Source organism: Semicossyphus pulcher, unplaced genomic scaffold (assembly GCF_022749685.1).
Source record: "Semicossyphus pulcher isolate SPU_LCO1_2020_fin unplaced genomic scaffold, fSemPul1.0.p SCAF_24, whole genome shotgun sequence".
Taxonomy (NCBI): domain Eukaryota; kingdom Metazoa; phylum Chordata; class Actinopteri; order Labriformes; family Labridae; genus Semicossyphus; species Semicossyphus pulcher.
The window spans coordinates 11,319,174-11,342,930 of NW_027211698.1; the positions used below are offsets into that span (position 1 = coordinate 11,319,174).

A 23,757-nucleotide genomic window follows, 5' to 3' on the forward strand; every position below is an offset into this window, starting at 1 on the left:
GACAGCAGTCAAGCAAAAACAAAACAGCAGTTGCCCTGTGAATTTTCAGGCGAGTTAGAAAGTCCATGGTTCAACTACAAGAAGAAGTGGTCATTGTAGTTTTTGGCCATCACAGTATCACAGTTACAGTATAAAGATGAGATGAGTTTCACATATTTGATGGAAAACTTGAGAACGCAAGGTGAATTCCCGACACAATAAGATTGAATATGATAGCTTTCAGTGCTCCGTCTTTTATGTTACTGGAAGTCACTCTCCTGACTAAACCTTTCAGTCTTTTTTCCTCCATAGCTGGCTGTTTCGCCTTTCCCTACAAGGTCACTCACAAAACAAGACATCTTGACATCTAACAGACTGTACTTGCTCCGTCTGTTTGCTTCTTTCAGCAACCCTCAGAAGAGTATTGTTCATCCTCAGACCTTGATACTGGAAAAAGAAGAAATAATAAAACATCTTGTTCCTCTCATGAATCTGACACCGCAGTGGCTGGCAGTGAGTTCAGGTCCCAGAATCCATCTCACGTCCATTGTGGTTTCCCTAGCTGGGACGATTCAGTAAGTCCTTGGCTGTATGACAGTCACGTGCCTGTACGCCAAAAAGTACCATTACCTTCACATTCTAAGTGGCATGGAGCGCAGTCTCTATCTACAGAACAGAAATGGACTGGATTGGCTATAGTGAAGGTTGGAGAGTCTGAGTTGGGTCTGCTTGGTTCGGTTCGGTCCACCTCCTTCTGATGTTGCTACACTCTACAGCAGATGGTGCATTGTTTGGAAAGAGTTCGGGTGCAGCCCTGATTGGGCCGCTCCCCTCTGCGTGGAACAGTGGAACCGGAGAGGATGTCAGGATTGCTGGAGGCTAGAGTCAAATTGAGGAAAGTTCATCAAGTGGAACGATCTACACCACAGTGTTCCGCTGCCGGTAGGGTGGAGGCGGCAAGACTGTACCAGATTTCAGGGAAAACTCTGACATATACTCAGGGTTTTCAGCTACCGACGGCCGTATGTGTCCGTTCTGCTTATAGAAGAGCTTAGCGTTGGTGGAGCCTCCCTGGGCGCCATCAGGAACTGCCTGGTTAGACGGTTTGGGAGGCAAGCTGTGCTGCCAATATTCTGGATTGTCAAAGGTCACCTTCAGCTTCTTCCCAGTGGCTTTACCCGATGTCAGTCCTCCGTGCTTCAGCAAGCTGGCGGGGTGCGAGGTGGCGTGGATCTGGTAGGCTGGCAGGCTGCCGTGCCCAATCGTGGCCGAAGTCGACAGGGCACCTGACTGGCACAACTGGGTTTGGGCAGCAGTTCCTGTTTGGCTCAGAATGGCGGAGGCGCCACCTGGATTGCCAGGTTGTCCTGCAGGTTTGATGGTATGGTGGGAGTGGAGGATATGGGTCGGTGGGCCGTGGTGGCAACCCATGCCAGATGGTGAAGGCTGGGCAGAGGGGAGGGGGTAGTGGGGCAGGCTGGTCTGGATGGTAAGTGGGAGGTGAGAGCCTGAAGTTGTGGCTGAGATGGAAGAAGGAGGCTGGGTTGGTAATGGCAGACCGTTTCTCCTCAGGGCTTCCAGGCCTAGCTCAGCAGGGCTGTGGAAGGTGTTGAGGTAGAGGGGCTCATTGATGTACTCGTCCTCCCCTTTTGGCTGGCTGTTGGGTGTGCTGTGGTAGCCTGGGTTATCCAAGGCGTGGATCTCACCGTTCTTACGCCGTGAGACGAAAGGGTTTTCCTCAATTGGATTCAGGTATTCTACAGCACAGATCAGAAAAGAGAGGGAGAGTAGGAATGTAAAAAGAAAGAGAAATTACGTTTATGAGAGAATAAGAAGAAAAGATCCACAGAAATTAAATCACGAGAGTAGAAAACAACAGAAATGGGATTTGAAAAAGAGCAAGAGAAAAATTGCTCAATAATGAGGACATAAGATGGAGATGAAGATGATAATGGCGATAATGGCAGCCACTCAGGACCAGACGGGCAACTTGCCAGTCGTTCTTTTCCAATGGTAACTCCATCTGCCGGGGTGAAAATGCCAGCAAATGACCCCTCTTCACTCCTTCCAAGCGTGATAATAGTGGGGTGCGAAACCTATTGATTTTGCCCACTCTTCCGCTCCTTGACATTGCATCAGATGCATTTTGCTGCGGGCTTTGTTATATTTTGAGCTGCTCGAAAATCAAAGACGGTAGTGCGAGAGCAGGGCTGATGGACTGAATTATGATCAAAGGAAAAACATGACTCTGTAGTAACTGACATACACCGTTGATGAAAACTCAGGAGGAATTTTAATCAATGGATTGAAATGAAATGAACAGGCAGAATATACTACAAAAGAACAGATTTACTCTGATTTACTCTGTGAATAAGCAAAGAGATGACAAGGCGGCGAAAAGGTGCAATGGGCTTGAATTTGTGGCACTTTCTCGTGATTTGGTTGCGCACCTTTTATTTCCATGACACCTTGTTTTATAGATTGGTGAGAAATTGCTGTAATAAGGTACCTGAGGAGCTCTTGTCCTTCATGGGCGTCATGTATCCATCCTCATCAGTGTCCCCTCTTAACGCCCGGTCTCCAAGGAAGATGGTAGGGTCAGCGCTGTACCTCTGGCCCCCGCTGTCCTCTCCCCCTGCCTGGCTCATGCTCTTCTTATGCAGGCTCCCATTACAGCGCTGGTCCTCCAGGGCCGGAACCGGTCCACCTGTTGCTTCCTGGTTTGAACAGGCTTGGGCACCTGCCACGGAGCCCTCTTGAGGGTTTGGACCACCGTCTCGATAGCCAAACTGGTTCTGAGAGAAAGAAAACGATCGGTGATGTTACGAGGATGTTTGTCTGAACCACTTAGAAACTTTGATGACTGATTTGTGAGACAGTCTGCAGCTATTTGTGGTAGAAACGCTGGAGTTTAAAAAGTGAAGACGTCTAGTTCAACAAGCACACATTGTGCGGATGCCAAAAATAATAAAGTTTGAGTCAGTATAAGCTAGTTTTACGCCACCTGCGGCAAAGGAAGTGAGACTTTTAACCCGTGCAGCTGCCCGTTGAAGGTAGAATTTTCCAACAAAGTTTCTGCCGGTGTAGTCATCAGCCTCGAGGGACTGTGAGGGGCAGCCAGGCAACGCTACGATTCAAACACCTGAACCTCAAAAAGAACAAAAAACCCCATAAGAAAATACAAAACATGACATGTGAAGCAGAGGGCTTCTCGCAGTGCTGTGTTAGGTTGCCTTGGGCTATTTAACCCAGGCCTACTCCTCTGCACTCTTGCCAACTTCGAGCGCTCGAGCAGCAATTACAGGAAGCACAGTGAGGAAAAAAAAAAGAGAAACATCCTGGGGTTATATCTGTCCACCTACTCTTGCTGTCTTCCCTCTATTGCAATCAACTTCCCCCTCCTCTAAACTTCTCTGTTTATCCTTTCTTCAAAGGCGGTCATTATCCGATTCTCGTTTCAAGTTGGAGCTTCAGAGCAAATCCAGATTAGATAACCGCCTGGATGGGACCGCGTTAGCGGTGGCGCAACATGAATTACCAACATCTTGTGACAAAGTCAGCCTGTGGTAGGGTTTTAACAATGAAATCCTCTCCCTATCTGGGCATGAAGGGACTTTTGACGGCATAATCAAAAGATTCTCAAATGATAAGGGTGTTGACCTTGAACACAAACCCTGGATGGATTACTGTGCGTGTTTTTTTTGGTGCGTGTTCATCAGGGGAACAAAGAGCTGCCGGCAAATGAGTAGGTCACAAGGGTAAAAGTGTATAAGACGCGGAGCCGCACGTGGCGCACGCAGCCGAGCAAACAGCCGAGCCTGCACTCATTGTCTATTAGTAAACGGCTCCGGCATTTTAAGAGAGCGCCGGTTATTTGCTTATGGAGCTCTGAGTAATGAAACCTGGGGCCTGGGGAGCTAGCGCATAAAGAGCCAAGGTTTAAGCTACACACGCTGGGAAGGAAATGATGGAGGTGAGCCATTAGTGGGGGAAAATCATCAGTGTATTGGAAGTTCTTAGCCACCTTGAGTACTTATAGAGGACAGTTTTTACCGGAGAGAATGGAAGAAAATGTACATTGAAAGGGTAAAGTCGAACAATTACTCTTGAAAAAAGCGAGAGATTGGATTGCGTCCTTACCCGGTTGGAGTCGACGCGAGGCCTGGTCGTGTACGACGGAGGGGCCACGTTGAACCCTCGAGGCACCAGGTACTCGTCGGCATCCATCAAGTCGTTCAGGTCCTCTTCGTCCAGGAGGCTCTGGAAGAACTTGCTATCGTTGGGGCTCGGAAGCTTCATGCGGTCGTCTCCCTGAACAGCACACAGTTTCGTACGCTGAGTTGACCCTCAGAACATTGTGTTGAACTATTGTTGATGGTTGCAAAGAAAAGCCTCATTACTGTTTCGGTAAACGCACCTGGATAACCAAGTATCGCTGGGGGTCACGGGCCATCCTGCAGAACTCAGCGGCCAGCTCCTTGAACTTCGGCCTGCTGTCTGCGTCAATCATCCAGCCTGCGGTGGAGGAGGAGGGAGAAAGAAATGAAGAGAGATAAACAGATGCACTTCTTGTTTGTTACACTTGACCTCCTATTGAATTCGCTCATCCTTTCTATAACAGCAACCCATAGATGATCGCTGAAGTATTGACGTAATGAAGGCTATGCAGCAAATGCGCTGAAAGGACGACCACTCTTTTAATGCTTCATCATCCAGGTAACACTGAATGAACAAGCATATTGTTCACTTTAATTCCTTACATTCTAAGGGCTTACAGCCTTGCTTACGGGCAACTCGAGAGGTATTTTTTGTCTTAGAGGATGGTGTTTTCATTTTCATATGCAGCCTACTTTCTCTTCCCGAGGCCAAGGCTGCAGTAAACACAGCAAAACCCCTGCAGGTGAAGCAGGAAGCCAGGTGGTGTCTCAGCTCTGATTAGACAGTCGGCTGCATTTGAGGCTCTGCATCCTTTTTAAACATTCTACAACAGCGGTGCTAAAGTGGGGTCTGGTTGCAGTCCTAGGGGGGATGTAAATGCTTCCTTTCACTTTATTTTAACTTAAGCAGTTAATACAAGTTTATCCTCACTTAAGGATGCATGTGTCCTCTCCGGAAAGTTCTAACACCATAACCATCACCGCTGTCAATCCTAAGCTAGCTCTCCTTAAATAAACCATCACCCTTTGTCATCGTGCCCTGCCTGTCTTCCCTCGGTTCATCCAATTTCCTGCTTCTAGCGCCCCCACGCAGGCACATTACCTAAATGAGGTGCAATTACCCCGGCAATCAAACTCCATTTCATCTTTATTGGGGTGGCGCGCCGAGGCGGCGGGGCGCGCCGTGTGATGGGGGCACCAAAATCACAAACAACGGCTCTCAGTCAACAGGTAATTAGAATTAACGCGGCCAATTGCCGAGCTTCCGAAGGGGGTGGCGTGACCGTCGTGCCAGTTTGACTTAGCGTTTGACCTCGTTTGGCTAATTCTGATCACCGCCAACGTGAGTTTTGTGGGCTTGTGGTGTTTACGTCTCTTTCAGACCTGCATTACGAGCACTATTAAGAAGATTTTAAAGCTACGTTACAATACGGGATGGAAAGAAGCATGAATCTGAAAACCAATAAAAAAGGAATACATGGAAACCCCAAAGGATTTTTACTTCCAGTTATATTACGGGAATCCCTTTGACCCCAGTATTTTTAACACTTTTGTGCAGACAGATTTTACACAGCTTATAAAAAGCAGCCTCTTCCTCCAGGGGTGCAATAACAGCAATCAGCTGGCATTGTTATTAGGCTAAATGGCTGCAGGGCTTTTCCGCACTGTCAAAAGCCATTGGCAATAATTTTCCACTTGGAAATAAAACAATTAGATATTATGACATTTCCATTGGATTAACATTTTTGTCACGGGAATATGTTTTGATATCAAGCTCCAAGCTGAATCACATCATTCTCTTTCAACACATTTGGCATTTAGGCGCTCTGCTGCTGCTGCTGCTGCTGTCCTCATCCATAACAAATTATGAGTGCAACGGTAGAATTTGTAGTTTGAATTTGTCGAGTTACAAGCAGGATAATGAGTATATTCATAGTGCTGATGCAATATTGGTGCAACAGAAAACTTCATAATTGAATAAGAAACAACAACCAAGAATTGGATCTAAAGTAAAAGGGAAGAAGTCAATTTGAGGTAGCTTTTATGAGGACAGGAAGTGGCGGAAAAGTCACCCTATCATAGCTGGGGTTAAGGCCTGATACAAGAATGATTAAAGGGCCAGTTCAACGGTCAGTCCTACCATGCTTTTATGGGAAGCTAATGCAATCCAGGCCATTATGGTGTGCCTTTGGAGGACGCTATCCGCTTCTCCAATGGGTCCTGGAAAATCTACGCTAGACGAAGTCATCTGGCGGAGGACAGGGAGCTCGCTAAACTACACTTCCTCAATCTGGGACAGCCGCCTCCGATGTCTCGTTCAAAATCATCACATCTGAAATGTAGACTGCAGACCTGAAGATTTTTTAGACAATCCACCGGTATATTCTCGATGTATTTCGGATTCTGTACCGCTCTGAGCCGTTGAACTGCAGCGACAACGGTAGCATCTCTCTCCCCCTCTTCCTTTCAGAGGGAGGGGCGCAATGCATGCTGGGTGTTGTAGGAATGTAGAATGGATGAAACCACGAGCTGTTTGTACAACTTTCTCCTCAGCTATGGCGCCAATTTCAAATATTATTGCCTCCATCGATTACCAGCTTTGACTGACGGTGGCTTTTTCCAGGGGCGAACTGCTCCTTTAAGCTGGGCAGAAGTAAAACTTAGTAGTATTTGTAGAGCTACAAGTAGAAAATAATGAGTATATTTGTGTAAACTGTAAACAAATTGGATCAGAAGTAAGTTGCTGTGAGGTAATTTTCAGCCATAAACAGACAACAGGAAGTGGCAGAAAAGTCACTCCACCATAGCTGGGTTAAGCTCTGGTACAGCAATGACCAGACTGGTGCGAAGAAGGATGGCCAAGCTGCTGATAGCTGGCAGATTTTATTGCACGGCCTGGCATCTACGTCTGGACCGCTTCCTGGAAATATGGGAGGGTGGATCCCCAGGCGGCCATGAACACCAGAACTGGGGTTCTGGATCCGGCCAGCGCAAGATGGGAGAAACATGGGAGAATTTTAGGAGGATGAGGAAAAAGCTGGGTTTTTGGATGATGGAGGTGTGGTAGTCCAGATGGAAGATGACATGGGCAAGAATATGGGCAGAGTCCCTCGTGAGTACAGGCCTGCTTGTCGCACACCATAAACCAGCATCTCATCAGTTTCGTAACGTCTCTTGTTCCCTAACTTGTTTTTCATCTCTCATCTTTGCATATCAACTTCTCTTCCCAGCCTTGAATGGAAGCCCCAGAGCTCAAACATCGCCTTACCGGATGAATATTAAAAATATGAACCCTTTTATTAAACTACATCTCATCTGTGACACAGCACGCCGAGTTGCAGCAGTGTATAAACATGATTTAATGTGCTCCACAACAAGTCGCTGTGTCGGAGTGCTGATCGGTGACATTATCTCTCATGGTGCCACCTGTGGCGGAGGCATGTTTATGTTTAGAATATCTAATATATTACGAGAGAGAGATGATGACTAATTCTTTATATAAAAAAATGGTGATGTTCTGTAGCTATTCTGTTTATACTAAGGTTTCTACCACTTCAGTATCTTGAAATGATATGCCATTGCAGTCAATGGTTAAAACCAATGAGAAAGAACAGTTCAAAATTCTGGGAAGTGTTTGTATTTGCTTTCTTGCTGAGTGTAAGACATGGAAATTGATACCACTCTCATACCAGTCTGCTACAGCTAGCAGCTCGTTAGCTTAGCCTAGCATAAATCAGTGATAAACAGCTAGCAAAGCCTTGCCCAGAGGTAACAAAACCCACCTCACTGTATCTGCTTACATTTAACGGCACGTAACTCACTTATACATAAAATATAGTATTAAAATGGTGATGCAGAATCTTCCAGAAGTCTCCGCAAGTTTCCAGGAACCACAAGATTCAAGGGAGTCACCCTGCCTTAAAGCGCAACTTGTTGTTTTTACACTTGAGTATGTATTCTCCATAGTCTTTATGCTAAGCTAACTGGCAGCTGGCTCAAAGTATATATTAGCAACACATATATAAAACAAAGCAATGACTGCCCCATCTTATTTAAGGTAAGAATGTGAGAATGTTGAACTTTTGCATTATTTTTAGCTCGACTCTTGAGCCCGCAATATGACCCCGAGCCACCATTGGCAGTACTGAGTGCTATCATGGGAAGCAATAGCATGATGAGCATTTCATCATTTCTGTAATTCACACTTGTGTCACTTTAGACACCATGCACCCAACACTTGGCTGAAGGCGTCAAAAGCAGCTGTTTTTGTAGTTTTACTATTTAATTTTGTACTTTTTGGACTACAAAAATGGAGCCATAATTCTAGGAACTATATCTTGATCCTAATTCAGTCTCCTCTGCATAAAACTGCATGTTTGTGTGAGATTTTTGATTAGTAATTGTGTGTTTTCTCACATTTCACCATGACCATGTAGACATCTATGGTGCAAATGGGCGGCTGGGGCAGACGCTCCCCTTTCTCCAGAATGTCTGGGATTTCCCGCGTGGGGATGCCGTCGTACGGTTTGCCTCCGAATGTCATCAGCTCCCAGATGGTCACTCCTGGAGGATGCAAACAGGCATAGGAAAGAGAGAGACAACAAGATCGACGGGGAGAGATGGGAAGGTGAGACAAAGAGCCGGAGAACAAGATAAGCAGACAGATAAGGGGGCGAAAATGCAAATGCAGGAAGCAGGATTTCAGGTCATTGATTTCTTTCCTCCCACAGGTATGAGCAAAAGGAACACTGACGTCTGCACTTAGAGACAACAAAACATTAAGATAAACACCCACCATAACTCCACACGTCACTCTGATGGGTGAACTTCCTGTAGTGGATGCATTCCAGAGCCATCCATTTAATGGGCATCTGAGGAGAGAGAGAAGAATTTTATGATTAAATAAGGCAAAAATGTTAATTCACCATGTTCAAATGGCGGCCATTTTCTTCCGACGTCATGCTCAGGGAAGCTCAAATGCTACTATAATGTTTTACTACTATATTCAAGGTTGTCAGTCGTATAAATGTTGGGTATTTTATTGTTTCACGGCAATTTATGAGCAATTGAAAAAACTATTTATCGTAAAAATCTGGATGGACATTGGGCCATATTTCAAGCTAAAACAGGAAGTACATTAGCTAGCTTACTTGTTCCTAGCTAAGATTTTGTTAGCAAGGAATTTACAATTGATGTTGGGCCAACTTTTAAAGGTATATTTGAAAACTAATTAGCTATTGTTAGACAACAGCTAATTCTAGCATTCAACCCCTTCCAAGCTTATATTACGTTAGCTAAGAAGTACATTAGCTCGTTACTTTTTCCTATTTAAGATTATGTTAGCTAGGAATGTACAATTCATATTGAAAATCTTAAAGGACGTTGGGCCATATTTTTAAGGGAAAACATTTGATAACCTTTTAACTATTGTAAGAAGAAAGCTAATGTTGACATCAAAACCCACCCTAGCAAATGTTACGTTAGCTAGGAAGTACATTATCTAGTTACTTGTTCCTAGCTATGATTATGCTAGCTCGGAATTTACAATTCATACTGAAAATCTTAAAGGACGTTGGGCCAAATTTTCAAGGGAAAACCTATTGGATAACCTTTGTAAGAAGGCAGCTTATGTTAACATTAAAACACACGTTAGCTAGGTACTTGTTCCTTAGCTAAGACTTTGTTAGCTAATTTACGCCTTTGTTGTCATATCGTGTACCACTACCAAACAGTAATATTGGCTTTCAGACACTTCCTAGCTAACTCAAGTTTTATCTAGGAAGCGGCTGAATGCTAACATTAGCGGCAGTAGGTAATTAGTTATCAAATATGCTGTTTTAACTTGAAATATGGCTTGATTTCCCTCCAGATAGTCACTCTTCATTGTATTTCTCATTTGCTCATCAATCTGGAAGCAGTGAAATAATAACGATTGCCGGATATCTTTAATTTATACAACCTGGAACGCAGGCGTTCAACATTATAACAGCATTTGAGCCTCCCCCCTGAGAAAGACGTCAAAGGAAAATTGCCAATTATAAGCTCCACTTATATTTATTTACACATCAATTGAAGACCTAGTTTCCTACTATGCTTTTTCCCTCAACACGTGACCCATCTTTTCATCTTGCATTTGTGAAACATTAGCTTATCGACAACTCTTTCAAGCATAGTTTTGCTTTGCTCAGTATTACTCATGAAGTTTGATTGATTGGCTTCAGTCTGGCGCAGAGATCATCAATCGTAAGGGTGCTTTTAAGATGCTAATTGAGAGTGTATCGGCCATTAATCTCACATTATTACGAGCCTTTAGGTGTGAAATAGTGACAACAACAGGCCCTTTGACATTACTGACAAGGACAATGGCACACATGGCCATATCATAACCGCCATATAATTTCCATATTGACAATATAGAGGCTGTAGAGCCCACTGAACAAGGCAATTATCTGGCCCTTTTGCATGTGAACGCACATATGCACACACATGAACACCCACCGGTCATTTCAAATACAGCCCCTCCCTGTTAGCGTGGGAGCCCGACACGCGTGCTCGCTCTACGGGGAAATGAACAGGAAGACGGGGGGAAATGAAATGCTTCAGGTTGGAAACGCGGCACTTTCATCTCTGTTGATTTATCTCTCGCGGCACGTCTATTTTTACGGCACACATGTAGATGTGCTGACAACAGCTCTCATCTTTCACAACATGGAGTCCCCCACATCAACCTCACCTGGTCTGCTTTATGAAAACACAAATAAACTGAAACTCATCATACAGCAGCTACCTGCAGGCCTCCTGCTGAATAGACGCAGCAATGAAACAGCCAATTTAATAAAGGGAGTTGATCAGGACAATTTGCATGGAGAGTCTCAAGCGAGGGAAAGAGAAGGGGCTTCTGATTAATGTAGTCCGGGTCCCCAAACAAAACACACTGATTGGAACTCTGGCTGCACTATTTGTTTGGATGAAGTGCTTCTAAATTGTGTCTTAGTGAAACTTTGCTGGACTGAAAGAGCTTTGCAACTTGGGAAGAGGTTAACATGTTCCTGCACGACACACAAAATACAATCTTTAACGCTTTTGTTGGTCTTTAATCACCTCATTTATTTAAAACGCTGCGTTCATGTGTGTTAAATCTCCAGGTAAGTACAGTCCCCACACAAAAACACGCCTCCACTTACACCAACCTTGCCCCCGTCTGCGTTGTACTCCTTCTCGTCGGCGTCCAGCAGCCTCGCCAGGCCGAAATCGGTTATCTTGATGTGATTGGGCGACTTCACCAGCACGTTGCGGGCGGCCAGGTCTCTGTGGACCAGCCTCCTCTCCTCCAGGTACATCATCCCCTGCGACAGGGAGAGAAAGAGACGACTGTGAATCCTCTGGTGGAGCCGTTTATCATTTCACATTCCAAGTTCGGAGCAGCCGGAGATCGTCGATGCGGTAAATGTCAGCGCTAACATAAAATTATTGTCATAACTGTCATCATCATTAACCGCACACCCACGCAGACATTTAGATTCAATCTTTCATTCCTCATATATACGACTCAAAAGACAGAGAGTAATGAGGCCGCGTTTATGGCACATATCAGAAATGTCAGAACTTCAGACTTTTGACAGCAGAACAGCCTGGAGTACAAAACATTTCCTAAAGGGGAGTTACAGCACTTCTTAATCTGGGCTCTACTTTTACACATTTCTGAGTCTTTATAAGTCATGGGTGTAAGGAGGCTGTAATGACTCAATCAAGGTGCTTCCACTAAAAGTGTTTGTTATTGTGACTAACAGGATCAGAGTATCGTACTTAGTGTCTGACAACAGTATGGAAATTATCCCCACAGAGAAAAACTCTGTGGCTCTTCAAAGCCACCAGACTCCATTGACAAAAACGGCAATTTTACAATGCAGAACAATGGAACTACAAGTGAACCGTTACTGCCTCAACCGGTTAATTTTTTTGTTATTGTGTGACTTTGTTTTAAAGCGTTAATTGGGTCAAACCCAAGATTTGTGTAACACACAAATACACAAAACAACAAGCAGCGGTAGACAAACATCTCCCGGCTTCTGTCAGGTAAAATGACTCTTTTTGTTAATGGAGTCTGGCGTTTGAAGAAGTATAATTCTCTGTAACAAAAAGGTCTATCTTTGTCGCAACACTGTCGGTAGTATTAATAGAAACATAGTATAACAATCGAAGCCTGTCAGTGGCAAAGACAAGCAAGTTTATAGGACTTATTTCAATCAGTTGCAATTGCCCCAAAGGATTACATTGCAGCCGTTACAGCCTGTTTTGCGGCTGCAGGATGACGCAAACTACCGGAGCGATTCCAAAAATGTTTGTACTTTTTAGTCATTTCGAAACCAAAATATGTAAACATAGGGCCATAGTTTATAAATACGAGAACAACCCTTTAACTTCAGGGTTTTATTACAGACAATTTGTCTCATTCTTGGTATTTCTCTCTTTCTTTTCTCTTAAATCCTGCATGGCATTTAACGAAATCTGCTATATTTTAAATGTAGCAGCTGTTTACACTTTATACTATTGTTGTGCTGTTAAATACACAGTTTATGCAGGCTAAAGAACTTCTTGAAGGAGTGTATTTTTAGTACAAACAGCTGGAAGATAAAACAGGTAGTGACTGTGTTGGCAGTGCGTATTCAAGTGTGCAACATTAATATCTACTTCTGCCAACGTGTCCAACTCAAGTGTTATCTTGTTCACTCATAACTGAGATTGCAACTGTGACATGGCGCCTCCTTGTCCCCGGTAATTGGGGCCATTTTCAAGATGGCTAGGCAGGGAGAACAATGGATGTCCTTCCAATTTGTTAACGTTGATTATGAACACCCGATGAGCAAAGCAAGCGACGGGAAAAACAACAAAGCCTTGGGCGAAAAGAGAGAGAGTGGCAACTTTGCTCGGCAGCCTTAATTTGTTGCTCAATGGGCTGGATGGACTCTTTGACAGTCGCACAAAATACCTATTTGCAGCCATGCGAGCGGGCTCAAACACACACACACCAACACGAAGATTTACCTCGCCGTACAACACACCGTTTCTTCATGAATACACAGGCGCACACACGGGTTTCATCATGCCCTCTTGAGCAGAAACACACTCCTCTCCGTCTTCCGTGCTCAAAGATGAACAAAACACCCAGACGGGCAGACCGGCAAGGCTGGGCCAATTGAAGTGTATTAGAGTGGATGTTAAACAAGTGGATGCCACTTTGCAGGTGGATCAATAAAAGCACCTTGGTAAGGAGGGAGGCAGTCATTGTACTCAGCAGACAATGAGGGATTTCAACCAAGGCCTACGCCTCCACCGGTGCGAGAGAATCGTCGTCTATTTGAGATTCTTACACTAAAAATACTGTATTTTTATAACTATATATATATATATGTGTGTGTGTGTGTCGAGGCAGAATGCGTTGAAATGCTCGAGTCGCCCCGCTCCACCTCCTCCCAGACGAATGTGAGGATAAAATCGATAGCGCCGACGTCTGGCTGAGCCCTCATCCATCATCCGCCGGCCTCGCCGAGACAGACGCATAGACACACACGCGCTGACAGAGACCACCCTGAGACCCCCAAGACATATCTCACCAAGCATCCTCCGTGACTCTTCCAATATTTCTATCTGTCTGCTTGTCTCTACCACTTCAGGACACTTCCTACTTCCTTACCCTGTGTCCTTTTTGTGCTGGAACAAGACCCAAACTCCTTGTTTGCTGAGTGTATTTAAAATAGATTACTTCTGGGGGGTTCAAGCAGGCGATCAATAACAATGCTGATTACAATAAGCCCGAAGACGGGCGTGCCGCGCAATATTTATCCCCGATGTCGACGTTGGGAGGAATTAGGAATCAATGGCCCACACAGTCCATTAATACACTTCGACTTAAAGTGACAGCGCAATGAGGGGAGGCCATCGCAATGACAGGGGGGAATGTACGGCAGCTCAAGCAGCCAATTAATTTTCAGCCACTCTGGGCGGTAAACACCAGCGTCCCAGTGGAGGATTGTGGGGGCAGCCTGGGTTTAAACTCGAGAGGGTCCCGCTGATTGTGCCGCTTTAACACTGCTTAAGTGTGAAAATCCCTCGAGTCCTGAAGTCTGTAAACGCGGAAGTGGAACTGGATAATTTGTGATTACAGCCAGTAGATCATACAGGAACTTGCAGAAGAAGTAATTAAAGTCTGCCATGTTTGCTTAACAACGTTACTGTTCTGTTTGACAAAGCGCAGCTCCTTTGTGCGCGGCGGAGCCTTAACATCTTTGATGATGAGTTAAAGAGGTGACAGATCATTTTTACATCATCTTGTTTAACTCCATCTTAAATAAAAACTATGACAGCTAGAGCCTCGATTCTTTTTGCAGGCAAAAGCTAAGGCTTCTGACCTTGGGGTCATCTTGGTGTACATTTGTTGATGGTGTCATAACAGCATGCAAGACGAGCTAAAAATGGCGTACAACACGCTGGAGGCACCAAAAAGTACAAACTACAATAGCCTACTTTTTGCAAAAAGAAATCTTAGACTTTCATCTTTCTCACCATCGCATTGATTAAACCATTACATTACATACAGTGTAAAAGGTGGTGAAAATGTTCAGGCAGTTGGGGCCATAGCCGTGTTTGAATCATCCTGTTTAAAATGATCTAAAAATGCTGCTTACTGCAAGTTGCAGCTGCAGTTTTAATAATTCTTTGTGACTGAAGTACCTGCCTGCTGCCTGAAAGGTAAAATCACTTTGTACTTTTTCTCCACTATTATTATTCTGTGAGGAAAATCAAAGCTGTCTGTGCACCACTCCAAACTTTGAACTTTTGCACTTAAATAGTATGCTTAAGCCTGACCTTTACCGGAAGGAAGATGTACGTGTTGATGCGCAAACCTGAAAGGAAAAAATGCATCCTGTCTGGAGTCTCTTAACAAGCAGAATAAAACACTGAAAAGTTCTCCCAACTTAATGCACACGGGCAAAATCATGTATCGATAAAAGCAAAGCCGTGACTCATGTCCAATTTCTTTTAGAAAGTCTGCAGACACTTACAATCTGCACAAAGGCTCCTAAAGTTCATTTCAGAGCTCTTAAGCACTTGCTGAATTTGCAGGGAGACAGACGTAAGCCCTTGTGGACTTAGAAGAGGTACATCTTGAAGTCTGGGAAAACCGTGAGACCGAGCAATGAGATGGTAAAATGCAACCTCACGGAAAAGTGACTCGAGACGGAAGAATAAGGTGGCAGTAGGCGTACAGTTATCCAATTTTCAAAGCTCCAAAAAAGGTGCAAATTCACTTTATATTCATAATGTGTCATTTCATTTGGGTGGCTGGTTAGTTTGGTCATTGTGGAACAAAATTTCAGTGCAAATGTCGACATTAGGTCGCAACAAAACACTTACAGCTGAACAAAAGGTCCCGTGAAGTATTTTCCACAACCTTTCCATTAAGGTTAAAGACCCACCGACACTGTGTTGTGTTTAAGGCCCCCAAAGCATGAAGTGCTACCATAGTAATTTAAAGTATCCTACTTTTTTCTGTTTCCACTAAGCTTTGACAGAGTCTGTCGGACGAGTCCGTAGTACCGTAGCATTGTTGGTTTGTGAACGTGTAGTAGAGATATCACATGTACAACAATTTGGGGTTTACAACTGATTAAAGTTGCAGTCAAATATTTTAACAAGTGAATTTGTGACAAATTAAAATACCTACAATGAACTGTTTAATTAGAAAAGAACGTAACGCAAAAGAAAGTAACGTGCTGGACGAGTGAAACGACGTGTGTTCTTCCGTTAGCTTAGTAGCTTTCTGCTCATTCTGTTGTCCTTTGATGGTGTTTAGTTATAAATAAATGGAATAAATGTCAATGTCAACGTCTAAACAGCTAAAAGTTCCTGTTAATGTTAAGTACCATCAATTACAATCCCACTTGAATGCAGCACGAAATCACTTTAATGTCTTTAATGTTACGTTCAAGCTGTAATTTCAACGTACACAAATTTGGTGAAGCAGGACAACTCAAATACCGCGTCGGAAAACTTCCGTTAGCTTGCTAGCACATAGCTTTCAACATGCTCTTACAGACACCAGGAACATAGTCCTGCTTCATATAACTACTGCACTAAACAAATCTCCTTCCTGCGAGGTTATCAGTTAATTTTTACTGGTGAAACAGAACTCAAATGACTTACTCTTTAGTCGCACAAAAACGGCCGGGGCTAGTTAGCTTGAGACGGTTAGCTTGAAAAAGATGTGCGTCGCGCTCCCTAGTGCTCACTCATGGACTCATTGTGAACCAGTAGAGGCTGACAAAGTATAAAAGTGGTACAAAACACATTACGATAATAAGCACACATGCTCTTATTCGCTCAGAGTAAGTGGCAATGAATGCGTCCATAAAAGAAATAATGAGGTGCCCTGATTAGCGCCTGATCAGAAATTAGCCCAGGCCAAAGTATCAGTTTTCATTTCAATGCAGATATACAAGTGTCTGCGTATGAATTGGCTGAAAGGTAAGAAATGATTCGTATGAATGCCAAAAATATCTTTATCAGGCTGTTAAAACACTCAATCAATGTCAGACTAAGTGCCATCTTCACATGCAAGACAAAAGGTTGATTATTATTCTAAACACAGATTAATATGAAGGGTGGACAGCTTTGAATTGCTCTTTTCCTCCGCCTGAGTGTTTAGTCAAATGACTTCTAAGTAGATGTTATTTGTTGCGAATAATTACTCTTTAAAGCTTATCCTCCTGCGACCCCGCACTCTCAACCAGGCAGGATAAAACCTCTGAAGGTCTTTTTTTCTTCATCTCTGCGGAGTCCTGAATTGTTTACAGAGGCTAAAAGTCTTCAAAAACACGCAACAGCTCGGGTCACGGCTGCTCCGCGACCCATTAGCACCTCCTCTACAGCAGGGAAGGAAAGATCTGAGGTGTTCGGTGAGAGAAGAAAACAAGAGCATGAAATGAAGCTTGAAAAAGAGTAAAGCGGCGTGGGAGCAGAACGACTCAGCGGGAGGGAAAGATGCTGTGGAATAACGCAGAGCAGTTGGAAAGTAAGTGGAGGAAGAGGAGGATGGACATGATGGAGTACAGCAGGTTATAAATTTGACTCGGGCTTCAGCAGATCTGTTATACGTGTGCGATATCACCAACAAGAGCTGTACACCGAACATAAAATAGTTGCTGAATTGGAAATGTGCTTATTGAGGAAGCATCTGTGGTTAAATAGTCTTAATGAAACACCTCTGAGTTCAAATGCTCGCACAGTATAAATGAGCCACTGAGAAAAAAATAGGCTCCGTTTTTTACAGGAACCAAAGAGTGAGGTGCCTGTTTCCGGAGGGAGCGATAAGAGCGCTGCGTGTGGTGCCGAACCTCCCTCCCCAGCGCCACGCCGAATGGGTGAAGAGACAGCAACAATGTGAGCAATATGGGGCTGTCCACACGCCGAGAACTGGGCCCGGCGCGATAAGGAGCGCGCACAATGGCTCCGCTCAGGTGGTGCAGGTGGTCGTCTGTCATGCTTGTGTGTGCAGCGCGGGAGATAGAAGGGGGTTGCATTCCCACGGAGCTGGCACATGTGTGTAAGAAAGAGACAAATAGAAAGAGTGAGAGTCAATATCCAAAAACGACTCTCTTTAATCATGTGTCTATTCACATGAGCTTATAACAAATTCAATTTCTATTCAACAATATGGTCACTGGAAACCCGAACACACAACACATACAATATTTAGCATGGTAAAAGTAATAGCAATCTGTTTAAAAGAAAATCTGAAATACTGTTCCTGATATTGGGTTTGATTTAGGTGTTGAATGTCGACCACGGGTGTCTATTTCCGCCTCTAAAGGTTTTTTGTGGGCCGTCTACAATCTATTTTCAGGGGCAGGTTTCAAGTGTTGGCAGGGGGAGTTTAGTTTCATAATAGTTTAGCACTGGTTAATGCTACAGAGCCTTCTTTTAGCATTTAACTTATAGCTTTGACAACAAACAGGAATCTCTGCTGACGATGCATTTGTTGGCTAACTGCTAACTATAGGTGCATTTCCACCAAAAGTACCAAGGACTTTTAGTGCCAGGGGCTACTTTTAAAGGGATAAAAGTTTCCTCAAGTCCATAGTTGCCTGTGTTGCCAAAAAGGTTTTAAAGAGGTGAAATTATTAAGCAAATTATTCTGCCCACGTGTGAAATAGTCTTCTAAAAGCTGTGAGTTCTCAAGCAATCAGAAATGCACCTCAAAGTCGCGGTGCTTACTGAAAGTACTACCCCTCTAGCAGGAACTTTTGGGTATGCTGTGTGTTCTCAGGAAAACAGAAACTTACTTCAAGTCCCAGTACTTTCAGAAAGTACTACCCCTCCAGGAGGAACCTTTGGGTGTGTTGTGAGTTCTCAAGCTATCGGAAATGCACTGCAAGTCCCTCCCCAAAGTACCGGTACTTTCAGAAAGTACTACCCCTCCAGGAGGAACCTTTGGGTGTGCTGTGAGTTCTCAAGCAATCAGCCAAAGGCCCGGTACTTTCAGAAAGTATTACCCCTCTAGCTGGAAGCTTTGGATATGCTGTGAGTTCTAAAGTAATTAGAAATATACTGCAAGTCCCACCCCAAAGTCCCAGTAATTTTAGAAAGCACTACCCTTCTAGCAGGAACCTTTGGGTATGCTGTGAGTTCTAAAGTAATTAGAAATATACTGCAAGTCCCACCCCAAAGTCCCAGTAATTTTAGAAAGTACTACCATTCTAGCAGGAACCTTTGGGTATGCTGTGAGTTCTAAAGTAATTAGAAATATACTGCAAGTCCCACCCCAAAGTCCCGGTACTTTCAGAAAGTACTACCACTCTAGCAGGAACCTTTAGGTATGCTGTGAGTTCTCAAGCAAACAGAAATGTTTAATGCCGCAAGCCCCAACCCACCTTCGCCTGTTCTCTCCGAAAGTACTACCCCTCTAGCAGGGACCCTGTCCCTGGAACTTTATTTAGACCCTGGTCCCTGCGGTGGAAATGCACCAATTACCTGTTATGGAGGTGTATTTTCCCTCAGACCTTAGCAGATGCTTAATGGCACTCTCAGCTTTGATATAATTTATGCATTTTTACTTTTTCAAGGCAGATCAGTCAAACTATTTTGATATAATTATTAAGGTATTCTAGTATTATCTCCACGGAAACCAAAAAGCTCCAAACTGCGTCACTGCTTTGGATGTTTAATGATCGATCCAGGTGAATGTGACATAATGCCAGATATATAATGACAGCTCAGTGGTGGCGCAGCAGTCGGTGCAGGCCCCATTTGCTCCGCATTCATCCGTTGTGGAACCACAGTGCAGGAAAAAATGCACCTATCTATCAACCTGAGCTGAGTGTGTTTATGAGTGTGTGTGTGTAAGGGGCGTTTGAAGGCAAGGTAAAGAAGCAAGAGAGGGTGAAATTCCCTTAGCTGGGAGTGGTTTCTAGAAACGAACAATGTCTGAAACTTATCTGCGATTGATGTCTTCCTTTTTTCTGTTCTTCATTATACCCACCTCACGAGAGGGAACCGAAAAAATGTAAAAGCTCTGTTGCCATGATCTCAGCTCTCCTGTGGGACGGAAAGATCCCTCCAAAATGTCACTGTGCAGGCAATAAAAGACCGCTGCTGGTGAAATTTACATGAGCAAATGTCAATAATTTTTTTTGGCTTGTGCTGTGGAATTAGAAATGGGGAAACTTTTTGATCAGACAAATACATTTCCGCTCTTCTTGGATGTAAAGTTACAATTCCTAGAAGTAATTCAATTGGCTGAGACAACTGATGACATTTGCCGCTAAATGTCCAAGCAGGGTGATATCCAAGCATCAAGTACAGATATTTGTGTAAAAAGGACTCGAGTAAAAGTAGAAGTCAGGATCTGAAATGTACTTAAAGTAAAAGGAAAAAATATCCCTCCAAGAGACATTTGTACCAGCTGTTAATTATGTAAATTTACCAGAGAGCAAAAAGAGGAGAGCAAAAATATCTGATTTCTTATTTGAATCAACCGAGTACCAGGCCACACACTCCACACAGCATTCAACCTTCACAGTAATGCCTATAATTTGTCTGCTTCTCGCTGTGACACTGAGAAGTTATAATTTTTAATCACAGCGGATAATTATCACAGTGAGAAGCTTTTGGACTTCTGCTGCTTCTGATACAGGAAAAGGGGACAAATTGCTCTGTTGACATTAACGCACACCGAGTATCATTTGTGTACATGAGTAATATGAAAGTGATATATGCGTGTACAAGTAACATGATGCTATTATTTCCCACTCAAACTGCATGCCGCTTGTTTATTATGTAGCTGCTTTTATTGTGAAAAGCTTGACTTGAGAAATCAATGTATCAGGGCCTATTATACGGAGGCAGAGTCAGACCAAAAGATTTGTCAATTTTAAATAAAATTTTATAAAAAATTAAAACATTTTTTTTTTTACTGAAACTTCAACTTTTTAACTTACTATAATAATAATAATTATCAATATATTTTTTAAATTAATAACATATTTTAAATATTTAATTTAAATTACGCATACACATTTTTTATGTTTTCAAATTCAGACCTTAATTTCATTCACTTTCCAGTCTTTTGGTTCCGATCTAGAGTTGGGGGCGTGGCTTCAATTAAGAGAGGAGTGGCTTTGTGGGTGACATCGCGACAAAGAAGACTGAGGACATTCTTCAAGATGCCTTCAGGAAACGTACGTAATGCGAGAAGTCAGCGTCAACACGTTCTAAGACCATATATGCATGGCGGCCATTTTCCTCTGACATCACGCTCAAAGCTAAGCTAAAATACGTTTATCGTGTCCTACCCATGTGTTCCTGGTTGCTTTGTTAAAACAACAAATTTGATAGGCCATTAGCTACCTTCAGACAGTGGCTAATGTTAGCGCATTCAGCCACTTCAACTGCTAGGTCCTAGATAATATAATTGACTGAATGCTAATGTTGTAAAATATGACAGTAAAGGCTAATTCCATTTGGGGGTATATGTCAGCTAGGAGGTGGCTAAATGCTAGCATTAGCTTTTGCCTGATAGTAGGGTAATGGGTAATGATTGTGTTGTTGTAACATGAAATTTGGCCCCATGTCCCTCTTCATTGACAATATTCATTATCCTTTCAACTCCAGTGCGATCAAGAGGCAGTAAAGTTATAACAGTTTGCTACATTTGTACAACTTATAACCTGCAACACAGCATTTTGCTCCCCCCCCCGTTAGCATGACGTCAGAGGAAAATGGCCGCTTTTACTGCAACAATTATTAAATGGACATTTGTATGCTTTAATAAAAAGTCTAACGCACAAGTCGCAGGAGAATCCTCCGGAATTTCCGCTTGTAATCGTGCATACATCTGTGTCTAATGAGCCTCGGCTTCAGGCGTTGTGGAAAAGGTGTGTGTGTAGCGAGGTGACCGATCCAATCAGGCCTACCTCCCCGCTGGATCTGGCAGTCAAATCCCTCCCCTTATGCATCCTTGAGCACTGCTGATCCTTACAGATAATTAGAAAGACCCGGGGGGCTTATCCCACCGCCGGCTTGCTCTCCTCATCACCTTACACTCTTCCTCCTCCTCTGTCTCCCTCGTTTTGTTGCATCAGCAGGGACACGCAAGTACTCCTGGGACTGGTCCATGTGTGTGTGTCCGTGTGTGTGTGTGTGTGTGTGTGGAGGATGGGGGGGAAAACTGCTCAGGGTGCACATTAGTTGGTTTTGTTTTTTATAAAGCTGAATACACTGTTTGGTAATCACGGCGTGATGTGCGTCCTCCCGACAAGCTCCGAGATGCAAAGAATTGTGGGACTGCATTATTAATGAAGCCCCTGGGAAATGAAGTGCTGAACATGGATCACTGCCGTACTGCCTGCTGACAGAATTAAATTCACTATAACTTAGTGTAATGTGTTTTAGTGGGAAATATAGAGTGGAATAAAAGAAACTGAATGTACGAGTGATGCTGAACATATCAATCATCCGCTATGGACCAATATGTCTTTCCATTTAAAAGACTTTTTTAGCCGCTTCATACGCACAAGTGAAGTATGTATTAAACCGCTAAGGAAAAACCCAAAGCGTATTAAAACTTGCCATCCACAGTGACAAATACATGACCTCTTAAAAGAAGGTTTCATTGGCCCCTTTCGGGCTGCTTGTCCATGTTGGCTTGAAGAAAGAAAAGCAATGGTGAAGCTAAAAAAAGCTAGTAAGTGGTCCTCGAATTAGGCTTGCTTTACCGAACTGCTATTGCCAAGGCTAAGAATGAACTCCTACTTTTGGGCAAACATTGACAAGAATCCTTCATGTCAAAAAATCCATTGAACACCAGCTGTTGAACAGGACGGCTAAAAGCCCTGGAAACAACAACAACAAGTGGACCTTCAGTGGGCCTAGAATAGATCCATCTCCAAGTAAAAAAAACCTACCACTCTGGAAATTAGGAAAAGCAATTGAACCTAAAGTTAGGATTGCTTTATATAACTACCATATACAAGCCCAAGAAGAAACTATGACGCCTTTCTTTTAACCTAACATGGACAAGAATCTTTTATTTCAACAGATCCATCTGAATTTTTAGACATCACATCAAGAAGCATCAAATAATTGAACCTTGAGCTGCTTTACCATTCGGCTCTTTCGAAGGTCGAGAATGGAATTTGATGCTTTAATCTTTTTTTTCATCAACTTTAAAGCTCCTGTGAGGAGTTTTTCACTGGTTATAAAACAGACTGAAATTAATTCTGATTGCTTTATATGACCTACAAAAGCAAAACAGACCATCAGCGTCAAGATTGATTATTCCTATGTAGTTATTTTTAATGCCTGAAATCGCTGGCGGGGGGTAGGTGTCAGACAAAGGCTGCCTTTGTTTACATTTTCCATGGCAAGACATTTAAAGTGAGTGATACATACGACTGTTAAAGAAAGCAGGATGAGATTTTTGTTAAAAACCACCACTTAAGCATGTGCAGGACAAAATCAGCAAAGAGATAAGAGCTTTGTCCACAGGGGGCGCCAAAGTCAACACAAACCGAAAGTTCCTCACAGGAGCTTTAAGTCACAAAAGGTATGAATATTAGGAAAACTGTATTAACTTTGGATGAACTTGGGGACCATTGGCTTGGAAGTGTAGACGTTCAGCCCCGATCCAGAGTGGGGGGCGTGGCTTTGTAAGTGACATCACTACAAAGAAGCCTTCTTCAAGATGCCTTCAGGAAAAGTCAACGCTTCCGATGACCATATTTAAATGGTGGCCATTTTCCTCTGACATCACGCTCAAGGTGAGAAGCTAAAATGCGTTTATAGTGTCATACCACTGTGTTCCTGCTTGCAAGTTGTGTAAATGTATGGTATTTGACAAATAGTGAAATTTCTTAGAGATTTACATCAACTTTTATCAGTCCATACATCAAAACTATGGTTCTAATGTTCTCTGAGATTTCCTACACATGCTTAACACATCACTGATAAATACCCTGAGGCGACGAGACACATTACACCTCCAGGCTTCATCGTGTTTCCTCATCAGCTGCTAACAGGGATTTAAGTGGTCGTTGTTGACAGGAGTCATGTTACTCTTCAGTGC

At 43.4% G+C, this 23,757-nt stretch overlaps 1 protein-coding gene across 1 annotated transcript in view; it reads right to left on the minus strand.

Annotated features, from left to right (window-relative positions):
* Positions 1-864: 864 nt before the first annotated feature.
* Positions 865-23,757, minus strand: part of LOC138603716 (receptor tyrosine-protein kinase erbB-4-like) — a 268,639-nt gene continuing 245,746 nt past the window's right edge. Inside the window, exons 21-28 of the mRNA XM_069675611.1 lie at positions 11,327-11,482; positions 8,932-9,007; positions 8,553-8,699; positions 4,397-4,494; positions 4,120-4,290; positions 2,489-2,774; positions 1,526-1,736; positions 865-1,144 (exon numbers count right to left, since the gene is read on the minus strand). Of these exons, the coding sequence (XP_069531712.1) occupies positions 898-1,144; positions 1,526-1,736; positions 2,489-2,774; positions 4,120-4,290; positions 4,397-4,494; positions 8,553-8,699; positions 8,932-9,007; positions 11,327-11,482 (1,392 nt within the window). The 3' untranslated portion in view covers positions 865-897. The remainder of the gene's footprint in view (positions 1,145-1,525; positions 1,737-2,488; positions 2,775-4,119; positions 4,291-4,396; positions 4,495-8,552; positions 8,700-8,931; positions 9,008-11,326; positions 11,483-23,757) is intronic.